Below are 22548 nucleotides of genomic sequence, written 5' to 3' on the forward strand. Positions count from 1 at the left end.
AGAACAGAGGGCCTGACACGGACAGCTGTCTAGTCGTTGGGATAGGACGAAAAAACGAGGTATCGTGTACAAACTGACATGCACGTAAACGATCCCTTGGCAGTTGGAATCCCATATTAGAGTAGGCCGTAGCGCCGCTGTCCGGTCAAAATGTCCCCATAGCACACTGCCCGTCTTCATTATCCCAGTTGGACCAGAACAGCCAAAATAGACAGTGGCTTTAACTATTGAACGTGATGATTTGTGAACGTGACGGTTTGTGAATATGATAGTCACCCTTTATAAATCACTTGTATTCAATTCTACCTTTTAGATCACATGAAGACACTGGAAGAAGAAGGATCTTCACTTGATCGTTTATATAAAGGTCTGTACTTTTAATATTTTTGTGAGAGGTGGTATAGGGTGTTTTATTTATTAGAGCGCGTTTATAGTGCACCCTTTCACATCACGTGATCAGTGGTCCTTTACAAAGTGACAGTAATAATCATAAAAAGAATGGATGGACATGTCAAAAGTTGTATACAGAGTCGGGGAAAAGCTTAAATAAATATGTTTTAAATTGTATTTTAAAAGAATATAGAGATGTACAACATTTGAAACTAAAAGGTTGATTATTCCATAAAACAGGTGCTTGGTAACTAAAAGAGTCCTAACCGTAAGAGACTAGTTGAAGAGTTTTGGGCTTTAAGAATTTATCTGATGTAGGTATTGTTCGTGTATAAAGTTCTAAAAGATCTGAGAGGTAAACAGGAGCTAAATTATATAAACATTTAAAAGTATGTAATAAAATCTTAAAATCATTCGATATTTAACAGGTAACCAGTGTAAATTATATAAAACGGGAGTTATGTGGTCACATTTCTTAGTTAAAGTAACAAGTCTAGCTGGAGTATTCTGTACTTTTGTAATTTATCTATAAGCTTTAAAGGTAAATCAACTAAAAGAGAATTAAAATTATCTAATTATCTCATTAACAAGTGACTTATTGACCTCTACTGTTAAAATTTTCTACATTTCTCATGAGCATTAACGTCAATAGTTTATTTAAAACATCAGTTCGTAATATCTGTAATTTTATTTGAAAGTAAACCGAGAATACGTTCGCGATTTCGGTATCTTTATCATCATTGTCCGGGAGAATAGATCCAATAATGAATTCACTGTAACTTTAAACGGGTCTTTTTTTCTCTTTTCACCATTTTATCAGAGTAAAATTTAATTTTAGTGTATTCAATTAATTTATCCACATTGTTTTTGAAAAATTTATGGATATGTAGATTTGTTTTCCGCCATGGATGTTCAGCAATGTTACGGCCGCGCTCGGAGTCTAAACTAGAGCCATTAAACAACTGCGTTTTGGGACGAATAGTAAATGAAGACCATTTTGAGAAAATGCAATTTGAACCTTTTTTTTAATTTTTTAACCATTTCTGTGATCATTCTAATTTTGTGACCTCAGATAAAGGAATCATTCCAATTAATAATATCTATGTTTTCAAGAATTATCTTCTATATCAATGAAAAGTCTGTTCGGCATGTGCCCTTATTCAATTGAATATTTTAATTTACAAAATTGTATGTCTTTTAGTACCTCGGAAAGGTGCACTGCTATAATCATAAACTATTATCTGCCTCTTTAAGACGATGTTTAGGGTCCGTTACTCTGTGTGCTCCACTTTGTATCAATATAACCCTGTCCCTAAATTCGTACAAAGCACCATCACATAAGTGCAACACTTAGGTACCTGAAACACAATGCTGACAAGTCAGTTATTTATTTGCTTGAGTTCATAGCTTAGTACTAAAAGACTGAGTAGTGGAAGTGAAGACTTTCAAAGACTTTCCTAATGACGGCGTCAATAATACAGGAACCGTGGTGCCTCAATGAGTTGGACGCTTGCTTGTTAACCAGGAGCCCTTGTCAGTGATGCAGGGCGGAGGACCTGACAAGGACAGCTGTCTAGTCGTTCGGATGGGATGAAAAACCGAGGTCCCGTGTACACATTGGCGTGCACGTAAAAGATCCCTTGACAGTTGGAATTCGATATAAGAGTAGGCCGTAGTGACACTGTCCGGGCAAAATTTCCCTCATAGCACACTGTATGGCGTATGCCCGTCTTCATTAGCCCAGTTTAGGAGCAGAACAGTAGGACGTTAAACCCCATTTCATTTCATTTCAGGGGGGTTGGATGGCCGAATGGTTAGCACGTGCGCGCTGTATCATAAAGCCTGTCATTGAGTCAACTGGCGTGGTTTCGAATCCCCGGTTGTACGTGACAAGAAGAAGGGTCGCCTGTCCAACCTCGTGGGTTTTCTCCGGGTCCTTTGGTTTCCTCCCACTGCTAAAGACCCCTACACGCAAGCGAATTATTGAAATAAAATTAAACCATATGTTAGTCCCGAAATGACCTAGTTTGTGTCAAGTGGACGTTAAACCCCATCTCTCTCTCTCTCTCTCTCTCTCTCTCTCTCTCTCTACCTCTTATAAACAAAGATGGGAATTAATAGAAAAAATACTGAACCCTGAAATTCGTATTATTAGCCATTTCTGGTGAGAGAAAACGAGAATCAAATTAAACGAGATATTCTACCTATTAACCGGTTGTTATTTTTACTATTAAAGTCATAAACCAGCTGGATTTTGTTACTATTAAAATCATAAACGATTTAATATTCATGATATGTCTTATTCACGTGATTTATTTCTTGTCGATTCTATTCAACTTTTCATCCCAATTCATGACAAGTCGCTCTCTCATTATATTATTATTATTAAAGTTTTTCAAATGCAATCCTTCAAATATATTGTTCATTTTCTTGAGTTGAATAAATCTTATTGATCCTTAAAATCCGGGTTCAAATAATATTTAAGATTCATCATATTAATAAATATGGGATTATTTATTGAATAAACCAGCAATAAATATCAACCAATGAATCTTGCTAATCTTAGACACACGTGCTTTCAGAATAAAGATTGACGAACCGGATTTAATCGAATTTAGAATTAAAGGATATCATTCAATCCTATGTGTTTATCTTTTTAAACAATATTTTTAATATATCTGAATGGGATTGAGAGAAATGGGGTTTAACGTCCACTCGACACAAACTAGGTCATTTCGGGACTAACATATGGTTCAATTTTATTTAAATAATTCGCTTGCGCTTAGGGGTCTTTAGCAGTGGGAGGAAACCGGAGGCTCCAGAGAAAACCCACGAAATTAGATAGGCGACCCTACTCCTTGTCACGTACAACCGAGGAATCGAAACCACGCCAGTTGACTCACTGACAGACCTTATGAAACAGCGCGCATACACTAACCATTCTACCATTCAACCCTCTGAATGAGATTGAGGATTGGGCTTAATAAATGTAAATATAAAAGCTAACTAGATGTAGCACCCCATTGTATATTACGTCAGTTGATATTGAGATGAAAATAATTCATAAATGAGTAACCCGGATCTTAAGGAATTAGTCACGTTTACAGAAGGACGGGTGTAGGTTAAATGGGTGCTAAATGGGTGCTAACCGTCCGTGCACATAAAAGAACATAATATGCCTGTGTATGTTTTGTTTAAAGTGTCAATCCCGATGTTATTTTGGAGAATAAAACTGCTTAATTTTGTGTTAAAATCCCTTAAAATCCCGTATCTAAAGGCCGAGCAACTAATTCAATATTTGTGAAATGTTTTCAAACAAATTACACCCGTCAGTCTTCATCTGGAAATGGAGACCGGTGTCCCAAGCTGTATTATGCGGTGTCTTGATAAAACCAGACTTTTATTTTATAAAAAACAATGTGTAGGTGAAATATACCTTTCGTTATCCAGTACGGCACATGGTTCATTCACTGTATAGACCTCTAAAGGAACGGCGGTGGATTATCAGGTCACCCAATGAAAAAATTGACCAAAAATTCTAGAAGGGTTACGTGTCCGGATAAGCATCTTTGACGTTCACGTCTAAACAACTCAATATTTTGAGCTGAAATTTTGAGACAAAGTAAATACACCATTCCTCTGCACTTTGGCGCTTAAATTTCATACGAACTCGGACTTTTATTTTTGTGTCCTCTTCAAATAGGGGCAGCCCCTTTAATAAAGAGTGAGTAACTGTCCAGCATTTTTTTTGTATAGAAAATGACACAGACAAATAGAATTTACGTTGAGAAATTGTCTTATAAAAATACTCTCACTGCTTCTTAAGCGAATTTTGCAGCAGCAAGATGCAACGGTCTCAGGTTAGACCGGTTCGCCAAACGAAACGGGTCAAATTGTTTTAGTAAATTGTTCACAAGTATAATATAAAAAAATCAAAATATACCACAACAGTCTTTACTATTAGTATTACTTTCTATGACATACCTTTCTTAAACTGGGCGGGTGGGGGTGCAATGGTTAAAGGTGTGCGCCATAGATCACAGGATCTGTCATTGAGTCAAGAGTTTCGTTTATTTGGGAGGGGGAGGCGTAATCGAAAACCTCAAGCATCTATGACAAGCCGCTGACTCGCTTCTTGTGAGGCCAGGAAATATCACCCTTCCCCTGTACCAACTAAATGAATTGCAATGAAATGGGGTTTAACGTCCTACTGTTCTGCTCCGACTGGGCTAATGAAGACGGACATATGAAATACAGTGTGTTATGAGGGAAATTTTGCCCAACTGCCAATGTATACACGGGCCCTCGGTTTTTCGTCCGATCCGAACGACTGGACAGCTGTCCTTGTCAGGCCCTCCGTCTTGCAATCACTGACAAGGGGAAAGGAAACCACGTCGAAAAATCTCGATGAACTTTCTCGGCCAATTCAGGGATCGAACACGCGACCTCCAGGCTACCGAGCCAGCGCCTCACCTACTTAGCTGCAGCAACTAAGTCGTTGCATATTTATTGTTTGTTTAAAGTGACATAAATAACGCATAAAGCAGGGGAGCTGGGTGGTCTTGTGAACCCATAAGGTCTGTCATTGAGTCGAGTGGCGTGGTTTCGATCCAAGGAGTAGGGTTGCCTTTCTACCTCGTGGGTTTTCTCCGGGTCCACCGTTTTCCTCCCACAACTAAATTATGTTAGTTAAACCCCATCTCCCTCTCTCCCTCTGTTTAATTTAGGGACTTATGTCCGCAGGGGATGATAGGTGCGCTATGCCCCCAGGGGATGATAGGTGCGCTCAGATGACATGGATTACTCTCATATATCATACTTTATAAAAATAGCTAGGATATTATTATGTTGGTGACTGAGGTTACTTCATAATAAACAAGCCGGATGTTATGAAGTTGTCATTGAAAATAAAAGGGCATACGATTCGCATCATAGAGTTGGTTTACAATACTCTATAACTCTCTAACAAGTGTACATGATAGAGTTGGTGTACAACACTACTCTCTAAAGCCCGACCCATACCGCTACGACTACACACAAGCCGACAGGACTCAGCGTCTTGGGTAGTTGTAAAAAAAAATCCGGTCGCGCCTTTACTTCACTTGCCTACAACGGTACCAGTCCACACAGGCCCGACTCTCACAGATTATGCGTCGTGAGTTACGCCACTTCCCTCTAGCGAGTGATTCCAAAAGTAAACCGGAAGCATAAAAGTGACATTATATTTTGCCAAGATGCCGCTGAAGTTGACTGCTCGTAACTAACTGCATCCGACTACGATTGAACATGTTCAATCGGGCCGACGGGCCACGACGCGACGGAAATCGATTGAATCGTGGTCGTGGGACTGTCCACACTGCACTGATTATCTGAGACAAGACGTTGCGTTGGGTAGAGTCTGGGCAAGTCGTGGCGGTATGGGCCGGGCTTAACATGATAGAGTGGGTGTTCATTACTCTCTAACAATATTTTCCGTTCAGTTTGTGTCATATCTAACCATCATCTTTTGTCTAGCAATATTAGTGGTGACGTGGCCATCAAGATTGTCAATCACCTGAATCATTTATGAAACTATTTTTAAGGGAATTGGGTGGCCGAATGGTTTATGGCGGGCGTACGCATTAAATCATAATATTTCTCATGCTGCTAGTTAGGTGTCCTTCAAGTCATGTATAATGACGCCTATTCCCCATCCATATAATCAACTCTCTGGAACTTCGGATGGGTTTGATTTTCAAGAGAATTAAATACGATTGAATTAATTTATAATTGGATAATCGAAACTGTGTTTATTATCGTAACAACGGTAGCAATGACAGTTGAGTTTACACTTTTCTACAAACGACGATAACTCTGCTCAGAATGAAGTCATCTCAACATATTCCTTTTCCATTAGATATCTTTTTTTAACTATTATAGCGAGAACTGTCAGCTGTTTATCTAAATCTTACATATCGCATCTTTAACAGAACTATTAAAATGAGAACTGTCAGCTGTTTATCTAAATCTTACATAATGCATCTTTAACGGAACTATTAAAATGAGAACTGTCATTTCGAAATCTAAATCTTACATAATGCATGTTTAATGTGAAATCTACTAAATGCCTACTAAATCTACTAAATGGTTAGCACGTGCGCTCTGTATCATATAGTCTGTCATTGAGTCAACTGCTGTGGTTACGATCCCACGGTTGTACGTGGGTCGCCTGTCCAACCTCGTGGGTTTTCTCCGGGTCCTCCGGTTTCCTTCCACTGCTAAAGACCCCTACGCGCAAGCGAATTATGGAAATAAAATTGAAACATATGTTAGTCCCGAAATGACCTAGTTTGTGTCGAGTGGACGTTAAACCCATCTCTCTCTCTCTCTCTCTCTCTCTCTCTCTCTCTCTCCTCTCTCTCTCTCTCTCTAAATGCCTATCAACGAATTTCCATGTTCTTTACCTTTTTTCCACATGTACATTGATAATATTCTGTAAGTGGCATTTAGCTTGAAAACGTTGAGAGAATACTCTTCGAAACGTCGGCTAAATAAATCTGTGGCTGTTTTCCATAAGTATGTTTATAGTTTATGTATATTGATAATACTGGTGAATAATGGTACTTAACCCTTTCGTACACCGGACACAATTCTATGGAATACAGCTACTGTTTATTACTGATCAACGTTTCGACTAGACATCTAGACGATATCAAGCAATGTAAATGCAATACTTAGTCCCGGTTGTCCGTGACAAGGAGTAGGGTCGCCTGTCCAAACTCGTGGGTTTTCTCCGGGTCCTCCGGTTTCCTCCCACTGCTAAAGACCCCTACGCGCAAGCTAATTATTGAAATAAAATTAAACCATATATATGTTAGTCCCGAAATGACATAGTTTGTGTCGAGTGGACGTTAAACCCCATTTCTCTCTCTCTCTCTCTCTCTCTCTCTCTCTCTCTCTCTCCAATCTTTAGTCAATCATGACCTATCATAGGCACTTAACTAATTACCTTGAAGGAAAACTATCTTATTTATTGTAATTAAATAGCGATAACTGCTATAGCGATAACTGCTATAATTAAACTTTTCTTGTAATTTTATAGCGATAACAGCTATAGTGATAACTTGTAAATTTATAGCGAGAGAGAGAGAGAGAGGGGGGGGGGAGAGAAAGGGGCCTTTAGGAATGGGTGAAAACCTACGAGGTGGGACTGGCGACCTTATTTCTTGTCACGTTCAAGCGCGGAATTGAAACCACGCCACTTGGATCAATGACAGACCTCATGACCCAATGGAATGGGCACGCTTTAAACCATTCGGCCACCAAACCCCCTAATTTCATAGTGAAAACTATCATAATTAAACATGCCTTGAAGTTTTGTTTTTACTGTTGTATTATTTCGTCTTCTTATTTTCTAGATCAAAACGTTGTGTTGAGAGGCTAAAGTTGATTTTAGAGAGAGGAGGGTGATCAAGGAAATCTCCATGATGAGAAATCTAGTGATAATAACGTACCTGATTCTAGTATTTAGATTCAAAGTACAAGCACAGTCAGATAGTAAGTTTTATTTATGTAAACGTCTCCATCCATTACAGGAGCCGCGGTGACTCAGTGAGTAAGACTTGGGTCGCTAAGCTGGAGGTTCCGTGCTCGCTCCCGGTGTTGGCAGAGAGAGATCATCGGTATTTTTAGCGTGGTTCGCCCTTGTCAGTGGTGCAGAGGGCCCGACAAGGAGCATAGTATAGTCGTTCGGATGATAACAGAAAACGAGTGTAAAAAAACACATTGATAGTTTGAATTCGAAATATGAGTAGGCCGTAGTGCCGCTGTCCGGGCAAAATTTCCCTCATAGCACACTGTATGGCGTATGCCCGTCTTCATTAGCCCAGTATAGGAGCAGAACAGTAAGACGTTAAACCCCATTTCATTTCATTTTCTAACAGACTCTCTATTACAACCTCTTAAAGAAACTATGGTGCACCCCCCCCCCCTCCCCCACCCCGACCCTACAACCCCGAGACTTACTATTACAGAAAGTTTACAAAAACCAAACTAAATTTAATTTCTATTTCTCTTATACTTCAGGTGAAAATGACACCTCTCACGTGATGACATTAAGTATGGTTTTGGCTCAAGAATCTAAAATGAATGGTGTGTACTTGCTGAGAAATAACTCGTGTAATATACCTTATTACGTTGGTCCATAGTAAGTATAGGTTATTGTAACATATACATAACCCCATAGTGTGTAATATACCGTATTACGTTGGTCCATAGTAAGTATAGGTTATTGTAACATATACATAAACTCATAGTGTGCAATATACCGTATTACGTTGGTCCATAGTAAGTATAGGTTATTGTAACATATACATAAACTCATAGTGTGCAATATACCGTATTACGTTGGTCCATAGTAAGTATAGGTTACTGTAACATATACATAAACTCATAGTGTGCAATATACCGCATTACGTTGGTCCATAGTAAGTATAGGTTACTGTAACATATACATAAACTCATAGTGTGCAATATACCGTATTACGTTGGTCCATAGTAAGTATAGGTTGTTGTAACATATACATAAACCCATAGTGTGCAATATACCGTATTACGTTGGTCCATAGTAAGTATAGGTTGTTGTAACATAAACATAACCCCATAGTGTGCAATATTGTAACACTTACGGCTATAGACCCATAGTAAGTAGAGGTTATTGTTTCATAGACTCGTTTAACTCGGTAGAGAGTATATATTTTAAAATATAGTTAACATCCAATACGTTATAAATCTAAGCTTGGAATCTGGCACATTTCCTAGAATCTGGAAGAACCAGTTGTGAAGCCCCTTATCAAAAAGTCCAATCTTGATGCCAACCAATTCAGCAATTATCAACCCGTTTCCTTTTTGTCGGAAGTGTTGGAAAGGCAGTAAAAGTACGTCTGTCATCATACCTCTCAAGGCACTCATTACTGGATAGATTTCAGTCCAGTTATAGACCTGGTCATAACACTGAAACTGCACTTTTACGTGTCTGTAACGAACTTCAGATATCTGTCGACATTGGTGAGGTCAGTCCTACTCGATTTATCGGCTGCGTTCGATAGAATCGATCATTGCCAACTAATACAGCCTCTATCGCATGTTTAAAGAATACTATGAGACATGAAACCGTTATAGCACATCAACCATGTCAACAGACTTTCTGTAGCGCTATGAGCATATACATACTGTATGGAGTTTGTGCGTTAAAAGTGAACTATTATTATGATATAATTATACTAGTCTTGTCACTCTTAACTAATTTCAATTATTACACAATGATATATGATGGTGATTTTATTATCTTTCATATGGTATCGGTTCAAGTACGTTAATATATTGTATATTCTGACGCCACTTCATCTCCTAAGAAAACATCACTTCCCCCAATAAGATCAGGCATCGACGCCACTTCCTCTTTTGTGAGGCCCATCTTCATTAACCCAGTTGGAGCTTTAAACCCAATTCCATTACAAAGAATCTACGTCACTTCCTCTTTTGTGAGGAACGTCACACGAACTCATCAATAACATCACATTTACTCCTCAATAACGGGGGTTGGATGGCTGAATTGTTAGCGTGTGCGCGCTGTATCATAAAGTCTAGCATTGAGTCAACTGGCGTGGATTCGATTCCCCAGTTGTTCGTGACAGAGAGTAGGGTCGCCTGTTCAACCTCGTGGGTTTTCTCCGGGTCCTCCGGTTTCCTCCCACTGCTAAAGACCCCTACGCGTAAGCGAAGTACTGAAATAAAATAAAACCATATGTTAGTCCCGAAATGACCTAGTATGTGTCGAGTGGACGTCAACCCTCTCTCTCTCTCTCACCTCAATAACGCCACACGCCCATGGAAGAAATGCCGTATCAATACGACATGAAGGGATTACAAGCAACTGATGGTTAATCTATTTACAGCATCGTGTATCCAACCGAGTCCGAATCGACATGTCCACAAGACCACCACGCTACCAGAATATATCGTACAATAAATGGTACGTGTAATAATGTTCTCGAGCCCCAGTTGGGCCAATCTAATGGACGATTCAAGAGGTACCTACAGCCTGAATACGCAGATGGTGAGAATATTCATATATTTTATTAGCGATATTATAGTGTACGTGTTGTGTTATACATCTGGAGTTCCAATCGGAAGTGATATCAGATGTTCTAGATATAGTAAGTAAACTCGAGAATATGGTCACCCTGAAGACAGATTGTCTAGAGCACTTTTGATAATGACATTTAAAACCTCGCTGACAGCCAGCGGTCTCAACTTTTTGTGCCGAAAGTTCTTCCGGATGTTCCAGCATAGTTCCCTCCGTGGCACAGGAAGAGGTATCTGAAAAGGAACAGTATCGTTCAAATAGACCTATCTGGTGCCCTTTAAGACTACCCAGCCGCTTTTCTCGTGACCAACGGTTTGTCAATGACCGGGCAATATCCCATTTCATTATCTGTGCTCCTACCGTTATATACTTTAGTTGCTACATAACATGTTCCCGAAACAACGACTGCGAGTTTTACAACATCTAGACGTTGCTAGCCTGGTCTACAATTTCCGAACTTATAGCTGCACGTGAACAATAGCGTCATATCAGAGGATGTGGCACAGACACGCTCACATCAAACACAGCGACTTCTACGGAAACCTTGACATTGAACGAACCTTGAACTTTGCAACTCGATTATCACAGTTAGACATTTTAGCTGGAAAACGCGAGACTAGGTATTCACGGTGATCGAGGATACTGATAGACCCCCCCCCCCCCTATCAAGGTCATTACCCAATCGAAATTAGTGCTGAAAGATGCAGAGTATTACCTGAAGGCCTTGATAACATGTACGGAGTTTAAGCGAGACCAAACCTTCTATTGAAGATGCTACAGGTCTGGCTTTCACGAACACTTAAAATATGTACGTTTCTTGAATGAATGATGTATAACTTGAAATATTCATTAGGCTTTTCAAGACCAAGGATATACTCGCAAGAGGAGATATGTACGGACTACTATGGATACTTTAGAATATGTCGCGGTAGACAGTTGTTACCAAGTGCCAGAACAGTCAGTGCTGCCATCCATACAGGAAGTAACATCTCATCAATAAACACGGTGATGCTCATGCAGTGGGGTCAGTTTTTGGACCATGATTTTACGGCTGCTGCTATTAGACAACGTACGTATAATCCACTTATTACTCTCTTCCAAATTATTAGGGGTGGAATGGAGGCGGTGGTGGAAGGGTGCTTTTTTATAATTATAACATTGTTCGTCCGGTTTCTGATAAACATGCTCGTTGGTTCATGGGGTATAACATCCGCTCCCACCTAAAGGGATATCGCAGACAAAGCAAATCGCTCCGTGACTTACATTTTAATAATCCACTCGCACGATCAGGTTATGCTGCTATCTTCTTACCTCGCCTGAGACACTACGTACCCGCAACAGTCATTTTCGTGTTGCATTTATATTACTCTATGCTGTTTGACCAGCAACGTATGAGTATGAGTAAAGTAGCTTTTAATGGATCGGTTTTCCCCCACTGCTAAAGACACCTACGCGCTAGAGAATTATTGAAATAAAATTGAACCATATGATCTAGTTTGTGTCGAGTGGTCGTTAAAACCCATCTCCCTCTCTCTCTCTCTCTCTCTCTCTCTCTCTCTCTTGAAACTAATCCACAATGTTTTTATCTGGGTATCAGTGATTTACCTCTATTTTCAGCTGAAGAAGAAGATGCATGTTGTAATCATACTGACGTCATGGCTGGCAACCTTCACCCTGATTCCTTCACAAGGTAAAGAACTCTCGCTACATCCGGTAGACATAAGGTCACAGGACACCGTTAATTTTCCTCTTGACTTTAATGTTAATTTGGCCGGCTCTAAAATGTTCGTGGGGTTTGGATGGCCGAATGGTTAGCACGTGCGCGTTGTATCATAAGGTCTGTCATTGAGTCAACTGGCGTGGTTTTGATTCCCCGGTTGTACGTGACAAGGAGCATGATCGCCTGTCCAACCTCCTGTGTTTTCGCCAGGTCCTCTGGTTTCCTCCACTGCTAAAGACCTATGCGCAAGCGAATTATTGAAATATAAACGAACCATATGTTAGTCCCGAAATATCATAGTATGTGTCGGTTTCGGGTGGATGTTAAATATCTCCCTCCCTCTCTCTCTCTCTCTCTCTCTCTCTCTCTCATAGAATACCAAATGAATTAAACAGTTGATACAAAACATAAAACGTCAATCCCTTTTCATTTGATTTTAGTGATGGACAATGTTTTCCTATTCCAATTGTTCAAGATCCATCTGATCGTCATTTTAACAGGACATGTATGAACTTCGTCCGATCTAAATCCATAGATGAACATATTAGTAAGTTATTAGATTAATATTACAATAGATGACCATATTAGTAAGTTCCTGGTATTAATATTACAATAGATGACCATATTAGTAAGTTCCTGGTATTAATATTATATTAGATGACCATATTAGTAAGCTCCTTTATTAATATTGTAATAGATGACCATCTTTGTAAGTTATTACATTAACATTACAATAGCTGACTATATTAGTAAGTTATTACATTAATATTACAATAGGTGACAATATTATCTATTAAAGAGGGATTATGTAAGATTTAGATAACGGGCTGGTCAGTCTTACTGTTATTAGTTCGAAAATAAATAATTTAAAATGAATAGTTTGAAAATTTCATTCAAATTGCTCCTTTGCGAGTGAACATATTAGCTTTGGAAGTTTTGACAAGATGTGTGCATTAATTGCAACCAGCGCAATTGTTGTTAGAAGCTTAGCCTCGCTTCACCCTTTTTAGATTATATCAAAATATGGCTGAACCTTTCTAATCTATTTAATATCGGAGATATCCGATGACATTGAGAGTTGATTATGGCCTGGATCAGTTAATTAATGTCTAATTAATAATTTAGAAAACATTTCAGGCGTAAAGAAAGACCTGCAATAGGCAGATTTAGCTCTTCCATAATGTGTGTTTAATATTAGCATGTCCTTTCATTGATATTACATTATATGGTCATATCTGATATTAATCTCCGTCAGTGGGAAATCCTTGTATGAACAGATATTGTTTACATATGACAGCCGCGGTATCTATCACCTTAAAGATTGCATTCAACTTCACCGACATCAGCAATGCGAAAAGTTATTTTATATATAAATAATTGATGTCTATGGTTGGGCGATTGTGGCTGTGCTAGGTAGGGGGCTGAATATATAAAATGAATTTTAGAGTTTTCGACACGCTCAATCATTTCGCTATGATGATGTGTTCGATAAGCGTTCGATATAATCAAGATACAAAGGATATTTTATATTTTGTTATAAATGACTATCCTTCTGATTCCTCTAGATTGGTTAATGCCTTCTATAGAGAGAGCAGAAGAATTATAACACGATAATTACGATTTTCGAGAGTCTTTCTGGCGAATTACAGGTTTCACACATGACGTTTTAATCATTCCTTACTGAAATATTTTTCACATTCTGCCTTTTTTTAAAGTTGATTCTGATCTTTAATCAGTCGTTCCAGTCATGATATATTACGATTATATATTTTACGATTATATATTTATTATCATTCGTTATAAAACCACCTGTTTTAATAATTTTACAACTAGTTATAGTATATCAAAATGTTTTAACCAGTTATAGAAATGTTTTAACCAGTTATAGAATATCAAAATGTTTTAACTAGTTATAGAATATCAAAATGTTTTAACTATTTATAGTATATCAAGATGTTTTGACTAGTTATAGTATCGAACTGTTTAATCAGTTATAGAATATCACAATGTTTTAACCAGTTATAGTATATTGAACTGTATTCAAGATTATATATCTAAAATTTGCCATGATATATAGGTTTTTTTAGGCCGCGAGAGCAACAGAATTTATTAACAGCTTTTATAGATGGCTCGAATGTTTACGGTAGTGATGATACCACAGCAAGTCATCTTAGAGGACAAAACGGTAAAATATTTGCCTTGTTATAAATATTTCATTAGAGTATATTTCCAATTACACCACGATACCATGAAGCTCTAAGCCTTAACCCCGGTCTGTGATCCTTGGGAGCCGCGGTGGCTTAGTGAGTAAGAAGTTGTCTCGCTAACCTGGAGGTCCCGTGCTCCATCCCTATGTTGGTTGTGTAAGTTCATCGTGATTTTTAGGCTTGCTTCTCCCTTGTCAGTGATGCAGGGCTTGGCAAGGGAGAACGTATAGCCGTTCTTATGGGACGAAGGAAACGTGGCCCCGTGTATACATTAGCGAGCACGTAAAATGGTACGGAACACCAAATTGACGTGTACTATTTGGCGTGCACGTAAAAGAACTCTTGAGCGTAGACCGTAATGTCGCTGTACGACCATCTATTTTAGCGCAGTCGGTTTAGAACTGTAGGACGATAAACCCCATTTTATTTTCATTTTATTTTTGTGAACCTTGACCCCACCGTGTATGAGTAAAGCATGTGTCTTATATTGCATGTAAGCCGGTCTGTACAGTCGAATCATGGCAGCGAATGCCTAGTTCAAAAATAAATACATATATCGGTTCGAGAATTTCATATCTTCCTCCTACTTGAGCTCAATGAGGAGCCATCTACACCGTTCCATGTTTTTAACTTTTCTGAGGGAGGGCACTCAGACCCTTACAACACTTCACTATAGAGATCTGATATTTCTGGACATCACCCTGTTGGGAATCCTGGATCCGCCCCTGGGTAGAGCAGATTGCGAACACTGAGAGCCAAGATATGATCAGTCCATCTGTGATATTATATTAGCTATGTTATCTTGTAGGACGGATGAAGACATCAGGCAATAATTTATTACCACGTGGTAATGATGCTGACTGTATAAGAGACAACGCCCCTTACTGTTTTGCTGCTGGTAAGCTAGTTTAAAGTCTCCTTGCGTTTTGTTACAGCCATAGGAATCACTTACAAACTACAATATTGTGAAAGACGAATCTGTAAAAGGAATTCCAGTCCACATTTGGTTCCGGGAGGGGGGGGGTTGATGGCCGAATGGTTGACACGTGCGCGCTATATCATAAGGTCTGTCATTAAGTCAACTGGCGTGGTTTCGATTCCCCGGTTGTACGTGACAAGGAGTGGTCTCGCCTGTCCAACATCGTGGGTTTTCTCCGGGTTCTCCGGTTGCCTCCCACTGCTAAAGACCCCTACGCGCAAGCGAATTATTGAAATAAAATTGAACCATGTGTTAGTCCCGAAATAACCTAGTTGTGTCGAGTGGAGGTTAAATCTCTCTCTCGATGTTGACAGAGAAAGTTCATCGGGATTTTACGGCGTGGTTTTCCCTTGTCAGTGATGCAGGACGGAGGGCATGGCGAGGGACAACGTATAGTCGTTCGGATGGGACGTAAAACCGATGTCCCGTGTATAGACTGGTGCTCACGTTAACGATCCATTGGCAGTTGAAATTCGATATAAGAGTAGGCCGTAGTGTCGCTGTCCGTCTTCATTACCCCGAGTCGGAGCAGACCAGTAGGACGTTAATCCCCATTTTATTTTAGTTCGGTTTCAGGCTGGTAATTCGATGAGCCAATTTTAGAGTAAGTCGGAGGAACACCTTGGCGTGCTCGTAAAGGAACCTTTCATAGTTGGGATTCAATTTCTCTTTGCACCCCCCGTCTTCATTAGCCTAGTTCGGAGCAGAGCAGTAGGGCGTTAACCCCCATTTCTCTGTGGACAAATTTTCCTGTATGGCGTATACAGTCTTCATTAGTCCAGTTGGGACTGAACAGTAGGACGTTAAACACCATTCTATTTAATTCCACTCTCGTGGGTATGACACGGATACTGTTGACTGGACGTCTAAAGACAAAAGGTTATATCGGTAATTAGTCCCGAAATAACCCACTGGAGAGTCGACGTTACATATTGTTATTTTCAGGTGACGAACGTGTTCATGTTTTCCCTGGGTTAACGGCCATGCACACAGCCTTCGTGAGATTACATAATTATATTGTTGAGAAATTAGACACTCATACCAACTGGGACGGAGAGAAACTATATCAGGAGACGAGGAAGATTATTGGAGGGCTTTTACAGGTATGGTGACCCTTTTATAGGTACGGTAACCCTTTTACAGGCATGATGAGCGTTTTGCAGGCATGGTGACCCTTTCACTGGTATGGTGACTCTTTGAAAAGGAGATCACTTTTTTTGACAAGTATGACACCATTACAGCTATGGCGCTTCTTTAAGGGTATTAAATCATTTATGGGTATTCTGCCCTTTTGCACATGTGGAGGCCTTCAACGGGTATGATTCACTTGACAGGTGTGATCTGTTGTCAATTTCTCCCTTCTTACAGTCCGTTCTGCCTTGAGTGCCTTCGTACAGTCCATTCTGCTTTGAGTGCCTTCTTACAGTCCGTTCTGCCTTGAGTGCCTAACAGTCCTTTCTGTCTTGAGTGCCTTATTATCCGTCCTGCCTTGAGTGTCTTACAGTCTGTTTTGCCTTGCGTGCCTTATTGTCCGTCTGCCATTCTTCTTACCATCTCGTTCTACTTTGTTGTCTGGCTCCGTTCGTCCCATCATACATTTCTTTCTTCCCTCGTTTCTTATCTGAGTCCTAAAACTTTATTTTATAAAAAAAAATTGAGTTTACCCCATTTCACATTTTTTTTTTGTTACAGAGGATAACTTACACTGAGTTTTTACCTGAAATATTGAACAACTACACAATGCACAAGTATAGGTTGGTAGAGGGCGGTTACCAATACAACCCTAACGTCAATCCATCTATCTCCAATGTTTTCGGCACGGCAGCATTCAGATTCGGACATTCTCTAATTCCCGATTTCCTGGTAATCGATGGTCAAGAAGTACCATCTAGAAAACTGTTTAACAATCCGCAATATGTGTTCACTAGTTTAGATTCTATTGTCGCCAACCTTTTGTCCAGCCCGGCCCAGATGAGAGATCGTTTTGTGACCCGTGAGGTTTTGGATCATCTCTTTGAAAGGAATGGTATCGGATTCGATCTACCGGCCTTTAATATCCAGCGAGGAAGGGATCATGGGTTGCCGTCGTACAACATGTTTAGATATTTCTGTGGTTTGCCGGAAGTTACGGCGTTTAATTCCAGCCATCTTGGTAATGCCGGACCTTCTCTTCAGGAGGTCTATGCGTGAGTATGTTTACATTATGTAGTGTTATAGTCACTGGTACTGTGACCGAATACCGAATTCCAGCTCTCGGGGGTTATCAGTGTGTACACGAGACCTCGGTTTTTCGTCCAATCCGAACGACTTATCGTTATCGCTTGTCACACCCTCCGTACTGTACAACTGACAAGGGAGAACAGCTCCGGAAAACCCGGATGAACTTTCTCTGGTATTATCGGGGTCAAACATGAAAAATTGGCATGTGTCGGACCGAAACTTCCTGGATTATGGCCCCTGATTGTACTAAAAATCACGTTTTTAGCTTGTGGACACTCTAGAGGTGACAAGTTGATGTATGTTTATAACCCAAAGATCTCGGTTCCCTTTGATACTCGCACATATCGGGCTGAAACGTCCTTGATTTATTGCCCCTGATTGTACGACAAATCCCTCTGGAGGTCACAATTTTTATCCGATTTAATAAACCATTACGCCATAATGACGGTTGAGTTCGAATTCCACTTCATATATACTGAAGGTCGCATCATATATAAAGATATCTGGCATTATCTGTTGTAGGCATGTTAATGATATTGATGTATTCGCTGGTGGTCTATCAGAACCAAATTTACCCGGTTCAAACCTTGGTCCTCTATTTTCCTGTATAGTTGCCCAGCAATTCGAAGATTTGAAATATGGAGACAGCTTCTGGTATGAGAGACTAGGTCAACAGAGAGGATTTAGCGCCTGTAAGATCGCTTCTCAATCAATATATTTTTTTATTCTTTCGTAAATTATGCATTCACATACTCTGACATAACCTAATCGCCAACCTTATGTTTGCATTTGCCTGATATGCTAGCACTTGATCATTTTCAGCAGAAATTTTTAGCAAACTTTCGCCTATGACTGCCACCTTTGTCTGATTTTTAACGTTGTGCTAGAGCTTGATCATTCTATGCTGACATTCCAAGCATAAGATAGCCTTATCAGCAAGTCAATAAAACTGATGCTTTATGGCACAGGGTCCTGGTTTCGACCGTCAAGCCTTTTAAATACAAAACGTTTTGGTAAACGGCAATGGTGAATCCAGAACACCTTGGTAAACGGCCCGGTCGTCTTTGCTCCGCGCATCATATGGTAACATAATCATGGCGTGGGGACAATGATTGTTTTTCTTTCATTGATATGTTTTATTGTTTTATAGCTGAACTGGCATCTATCAAACAAATCAGTTTATCCAAGATTCTCTGTCAAGTTTTTAATTTGGTTAAAGTCCAGAGAAATCCATTCAAGTTTGTAACAACTACGTAAGTCATGAGTAAAATTACTAATATTATGTTCACTTTATTTTAAAATCAGGGGTTTCTTACAATCTCCGTGTGTCATGTGTTTCTTGTACGTGGGTTTGACTTCAAAGGACAAAACATTGCAGACCTTTGGTGTTCCCTTGTCAGTGGTATAGGCTCCTTGTCAGTGGTATAGGATGGTTGATCTACACGACGCCAGTGTCCAAAGGGCATGTCGTTTTCAGTGACACCCTGTTGTTTCTCCCTGTCAGTGGTATAGGAAGGCGGACTTGTCAGACCCAAGCATCTAGTAGTTCGGGTGGTACGATAAACCAAGGCCCCGTCTACGTGAGTAACACGCCGGCTCGCTAGCCAGATGGTCGTGGGTTCGATCCCGCTGTTGCCAATGGTGCAGGACGGAGAGAGAGAGAAATGGGGTTTAACGTCCACTCGACACAAACTAGGTCATTTCGGGACTAACACATGGTTCAATTTTATTTCAATAATTCACTTGGGCGTAGTTGTCTTTAGCAGTGGGAGGAAACCGGAGAACCCGGAGAAAACCCACGAGGTTGGACAGGCGACCCTACTCCTTGTCACGTACAACCGGGGATTCGAAACCACGCCAGTTGACTCAATGACAGGCTTTATGACACGGCACGCACGGCTAACCATTCGGCCGTCCAACCCCCCGGTGCAGGACGGAGAGCCGGACCAGGACAGTTCACTAGTTGTTTGGATGACAAACCGAGGTCCCGTGTACACATTGGCGTGCACGTAAAAGACCCCTTGACAGTTGGAATTCGATATAAGAGTAGGCCGTAGTGCCGTTGTCCGGGCAAACTTTCCCTCATAGCACACTGTATGGCGTATGCCCGTCTTCATTAGCCCAGTTCGGAGCAAAACAGTAGGACGTTAAACTCCATTTCATTTAATTTTATTTGTCTTATTGTTTTCAGTTCGATCGTTTTGAGACTACTACTGTCTGTGCTGCATGGAATTGCAACTGCCAAGTGATCGTTTGCACTGACTCCAATGTGTGCGTGGTTGAACAAAACGTTTTTCCTCACAGTCTTTGTCAAGTCTTTGGGATGGGACAAAACACCAAGACCCCATGTACACATTAGCATGCACGTGACAAAACATGCGGAAACGCCGCAGTCCTGTCCAAATTTACCTTATAGCTTGCGTTCAATATCCCGGTCGGTGCATATACGTAGAACCATAAACCCCATTTTATTTCATTTCGTTGTATTTATCACTTTTTAATACATTTTTTGTTGCTATTTTCAGAAACCCTGAAGTCCTTTGTGACAGTTTAGATGAGATTGACCTGACGCCTTGGTATTTAAACTGAAAACGGACATCAAATATACATTATGCAAGAGCTAAATCTGCCTATTGCAGTCTATCTTTAGGCCTGAAATGTTATCTAAATTATTAATTAGGCATTAATTAAGTTATCCAGACCATAATCAACTCTTGGTGTCATCGCTAGCCTTCGATTTTACTGGATTGGAATCCGATCTGCTACTAAACCCTCATTGATGATTAAATCAAAAATGGATAATCGAGACTATGTTGCTTTATCGTACCGACTTTAGTAATGATAATCGAGGCTAGGCCTAAAATTCAATCGCTAAAATCTGGGTTCAGAGTGGAGGAATTTGACTGAAAATTTTAGCAAATACCCTTTACATTATCTATTTTTTAACTATTACAGTGAGAACTGCCAGCTCTTTTTCTAATCTCACATAATGTATTTTTAAATATAGTAAAATCAGTTATAATACCAAACCTATGATTGACTTGTTTATCAAATCGTCTGAGAAATGTTGGAACCTGTGTAACAGTTATCTCCTTGGAATGGTTCAATTCGTCATTTGGAGTTTGACGTCCTACTGTTCTGTACCGACTGGACTAATAAAGACGGGCATACGTCATACAGAGAGAGAGAGAGAAATGGGGTTTAACGTCCACTCGACACAACTAGGTCATTGCGGGACTAACATATGGTTTAATTTTATTGCGCATAGGGGTCTTTAACAGTGGGAGGAAACCGGAGGACCCGCAGAAAACCCACGAGGTTGGACAGGCGACCCTACTCCTAGTCACGTACAACCGGGGATTCGAAACCACGCCAGTCGACTCAATAACAGACTTTATGATACAGCGCGCGCACGCTAAACATTCAGCCATCCAACCCCCTACGTCATACAATATACTGAGGAAAATTGTGCCTGAACAGCGCTCTACGGTATAAACTTATACCGATTCCAACTTCTATAGACCTAAGGGGCTATGTGGGAGAGAGAGAAAAATGGGGTTTAACGTCCACCCGACACAAACTAGGTAATTTCGGGACTAACATATGGGTTCTTTAGGCAGTGTGGGGGGGGGGCGGGGGAGCCGGAGAAAACCTATGAGGTTGGACGGGCGACCGGGAAACCAATGAGGTTCGACGGACAACCGGGAAATCTAAACCACGCCATTAACAGACCTTATAATAAAATGCGCACGTGCTAACCGTTTGGCCATCCAACACACAAGTGGATAAATGGGTAAAACGCTGGGTCGCTAGTCTTGAGGTCGTGGGTTCGCCCCCGGTGTTGGCCGAGAAGGTTCATCGGGATTTCCCGACGTGGTTTTCCCTTGTCAGTGATGCAAGACGGAGGGCCTGACAAGGACAGCTGTCTAGTCGTTCGAATAGGACGAAAACCGAGGTCTCGCGTACACGTTGACTTGCACATAAAAGATCCTCTAGCGCCGCTGTTCGGGCAAACTTTCCCTCATAGCACATTACATGGCGTATGTCCGTCTCCATTAGCCCAATCGGAGCAGAAGAGTAGGACGTTAAACCCCATTTCTATCGCTTTGCCTCCTGCATCAATGACTAGAATAAAATCTGGGAATGCCTGGTGATTTATGCCTAGGTCCCACTGGACATTATTTTTATCGGGTAGGCTTCTCGAGGCGTCGGGAACATGTTCTCTAATGAAAGTTTCGGATGATTTTTACCATTTAGGACAAATGAAATTACATCAATTGCTGAGTTGTGATGATACAATTATTTCTCCTCTTTTCTTTATGCTAAGTTCCAACTATCACGATTCGTGCTGCGATTGAAATCGTGGTTTTAATCGTGGAGTAATTGTAGTCATCCTATCATCCTATCCTATCGCTAGACTGCGAAATTTATTGGATTACCCATTCATAATTTAATCATGTATTGGATAATCGAGACTATGTTTTTATCCTACCGACTTTAGTAATGATGATAGAGGCTAGGCCGTAAATTCAATCGCTTTGTTCTCGGTTCAGAGTGGATCAATTTGACTGAAAATCTTTAAATTATCTAGTTTATAACTATTATAGTGATAACTGCCAGCTCTTTATCTAATCTGCCATAATGTATCTTTAAGAATTTGTCTCCCCACAGCAATAAATAGAAAATGAAATGACGCACGCGCAATCATTTCCATATGATGAATAATAAAAAATGAAATGACGCACGCGCAATCATTTCCATATGATGAATAATGAAAAATGAAATGACGCACGCGCAATCATTTCCATATGATGAATAATGATCTTTATCCTGTGTATTAATGTTTTGTGGGGTTGAATTGAATTGAGTTAGGGCTGAATCTATATTAGGGATTATGTCACGATCG

General features: G+C 40.2%; 1 protein-coding gene across 3 annotated transcripts; it reads left to right on the top strand.

Annotated features, from left to right (window-relative positions):
• Nucleotides 1-211: 211 nt before the first annotated feature.
• On the top strand, nucleotides 212-20671 carry LOC126814675 (peroxidase-like protein 3). 3 transcript variants are annotated; one of them, XM_050539986.1, is made up of 14 exons: nucleotides 212-367; nucleotides 7788-7926; nucleotides 8455-8575; nucleotides 10326-10486; nucleotides 11370-11585; nucleotides 12134-12206; nucleotides 12677-12783; nucleotides 14314-14421; nucleotides 15252-15341; nucleotides 16368-16525; nucleotides 17115-17608; nucleotides 18165-18334; nucleotides 18793-18895; nucleotides 20168-20671. In XM_050539986.1, exons 2-14 carry the CDS (start codon nucleotides 7854-7856, stop codon nucleotides 20229-20231), a joined length of 1938 nt encoding a protein of 645 aa, XP_050395943.1. In that variant the 5' UTR covers nucleotides 212-367; nucleotides 7788-7853; the 3' UTR covers nucleotides 20232-20671. The 3 variants fall into 3 exon arrangements, with proteins under 3 accessions (XP_050395943.1, XP_050395944.1, XP_050395946.1); XM_050539987.2 differs by lacking the exon at nucleotides 212-367 and adding an exon at nucleotides 642-779; XM_050539989.1 differs by lacking the exons at nucleotides 212-367; nucleotides 7788-7926; nucleotides 8455-8575 and adding an exon at nucleotides 8985-8995.
• Nucleotides 20672-22548: the final 1877 nt, after the last annotated feature.

The sequence above is a fragment of the Patella vulgata genome, chromosome 3 (genome assembly GCF_932274485.2).
Source record: "Patella vulgata chromosome 3, xgPatVulg1.2, whole genome shotgun sequence".
Lineage (NCBI taxonomy): Eukaryota > Metazoa > Mollusca > Gastropoda > Patellidae > Patella > Patella vulgata.

Coding starts and splice junctions, on each gene's coding strand:
- LOC126814675 (XM_050539986.1), top strand. CDS start 7,854: ATGATGAGAAATCTAGTGATAATAACGTACCTGATTCTAGTATTTAGA. Junction 8,576..10,325: donor CCTTATTACGTTGGTCCATA/GTAAGTATAGGT, acceptor ATCTATTTACAG/CATCGTGTATCCAACCGAGT. Junction 15,342..16,367: donor CCCTTACTGTTTTGCTGCTG/GTAAGCTAGTTT, acceptor TGTTATTTTCAG/GTGACGAACGTGTTCATGTT.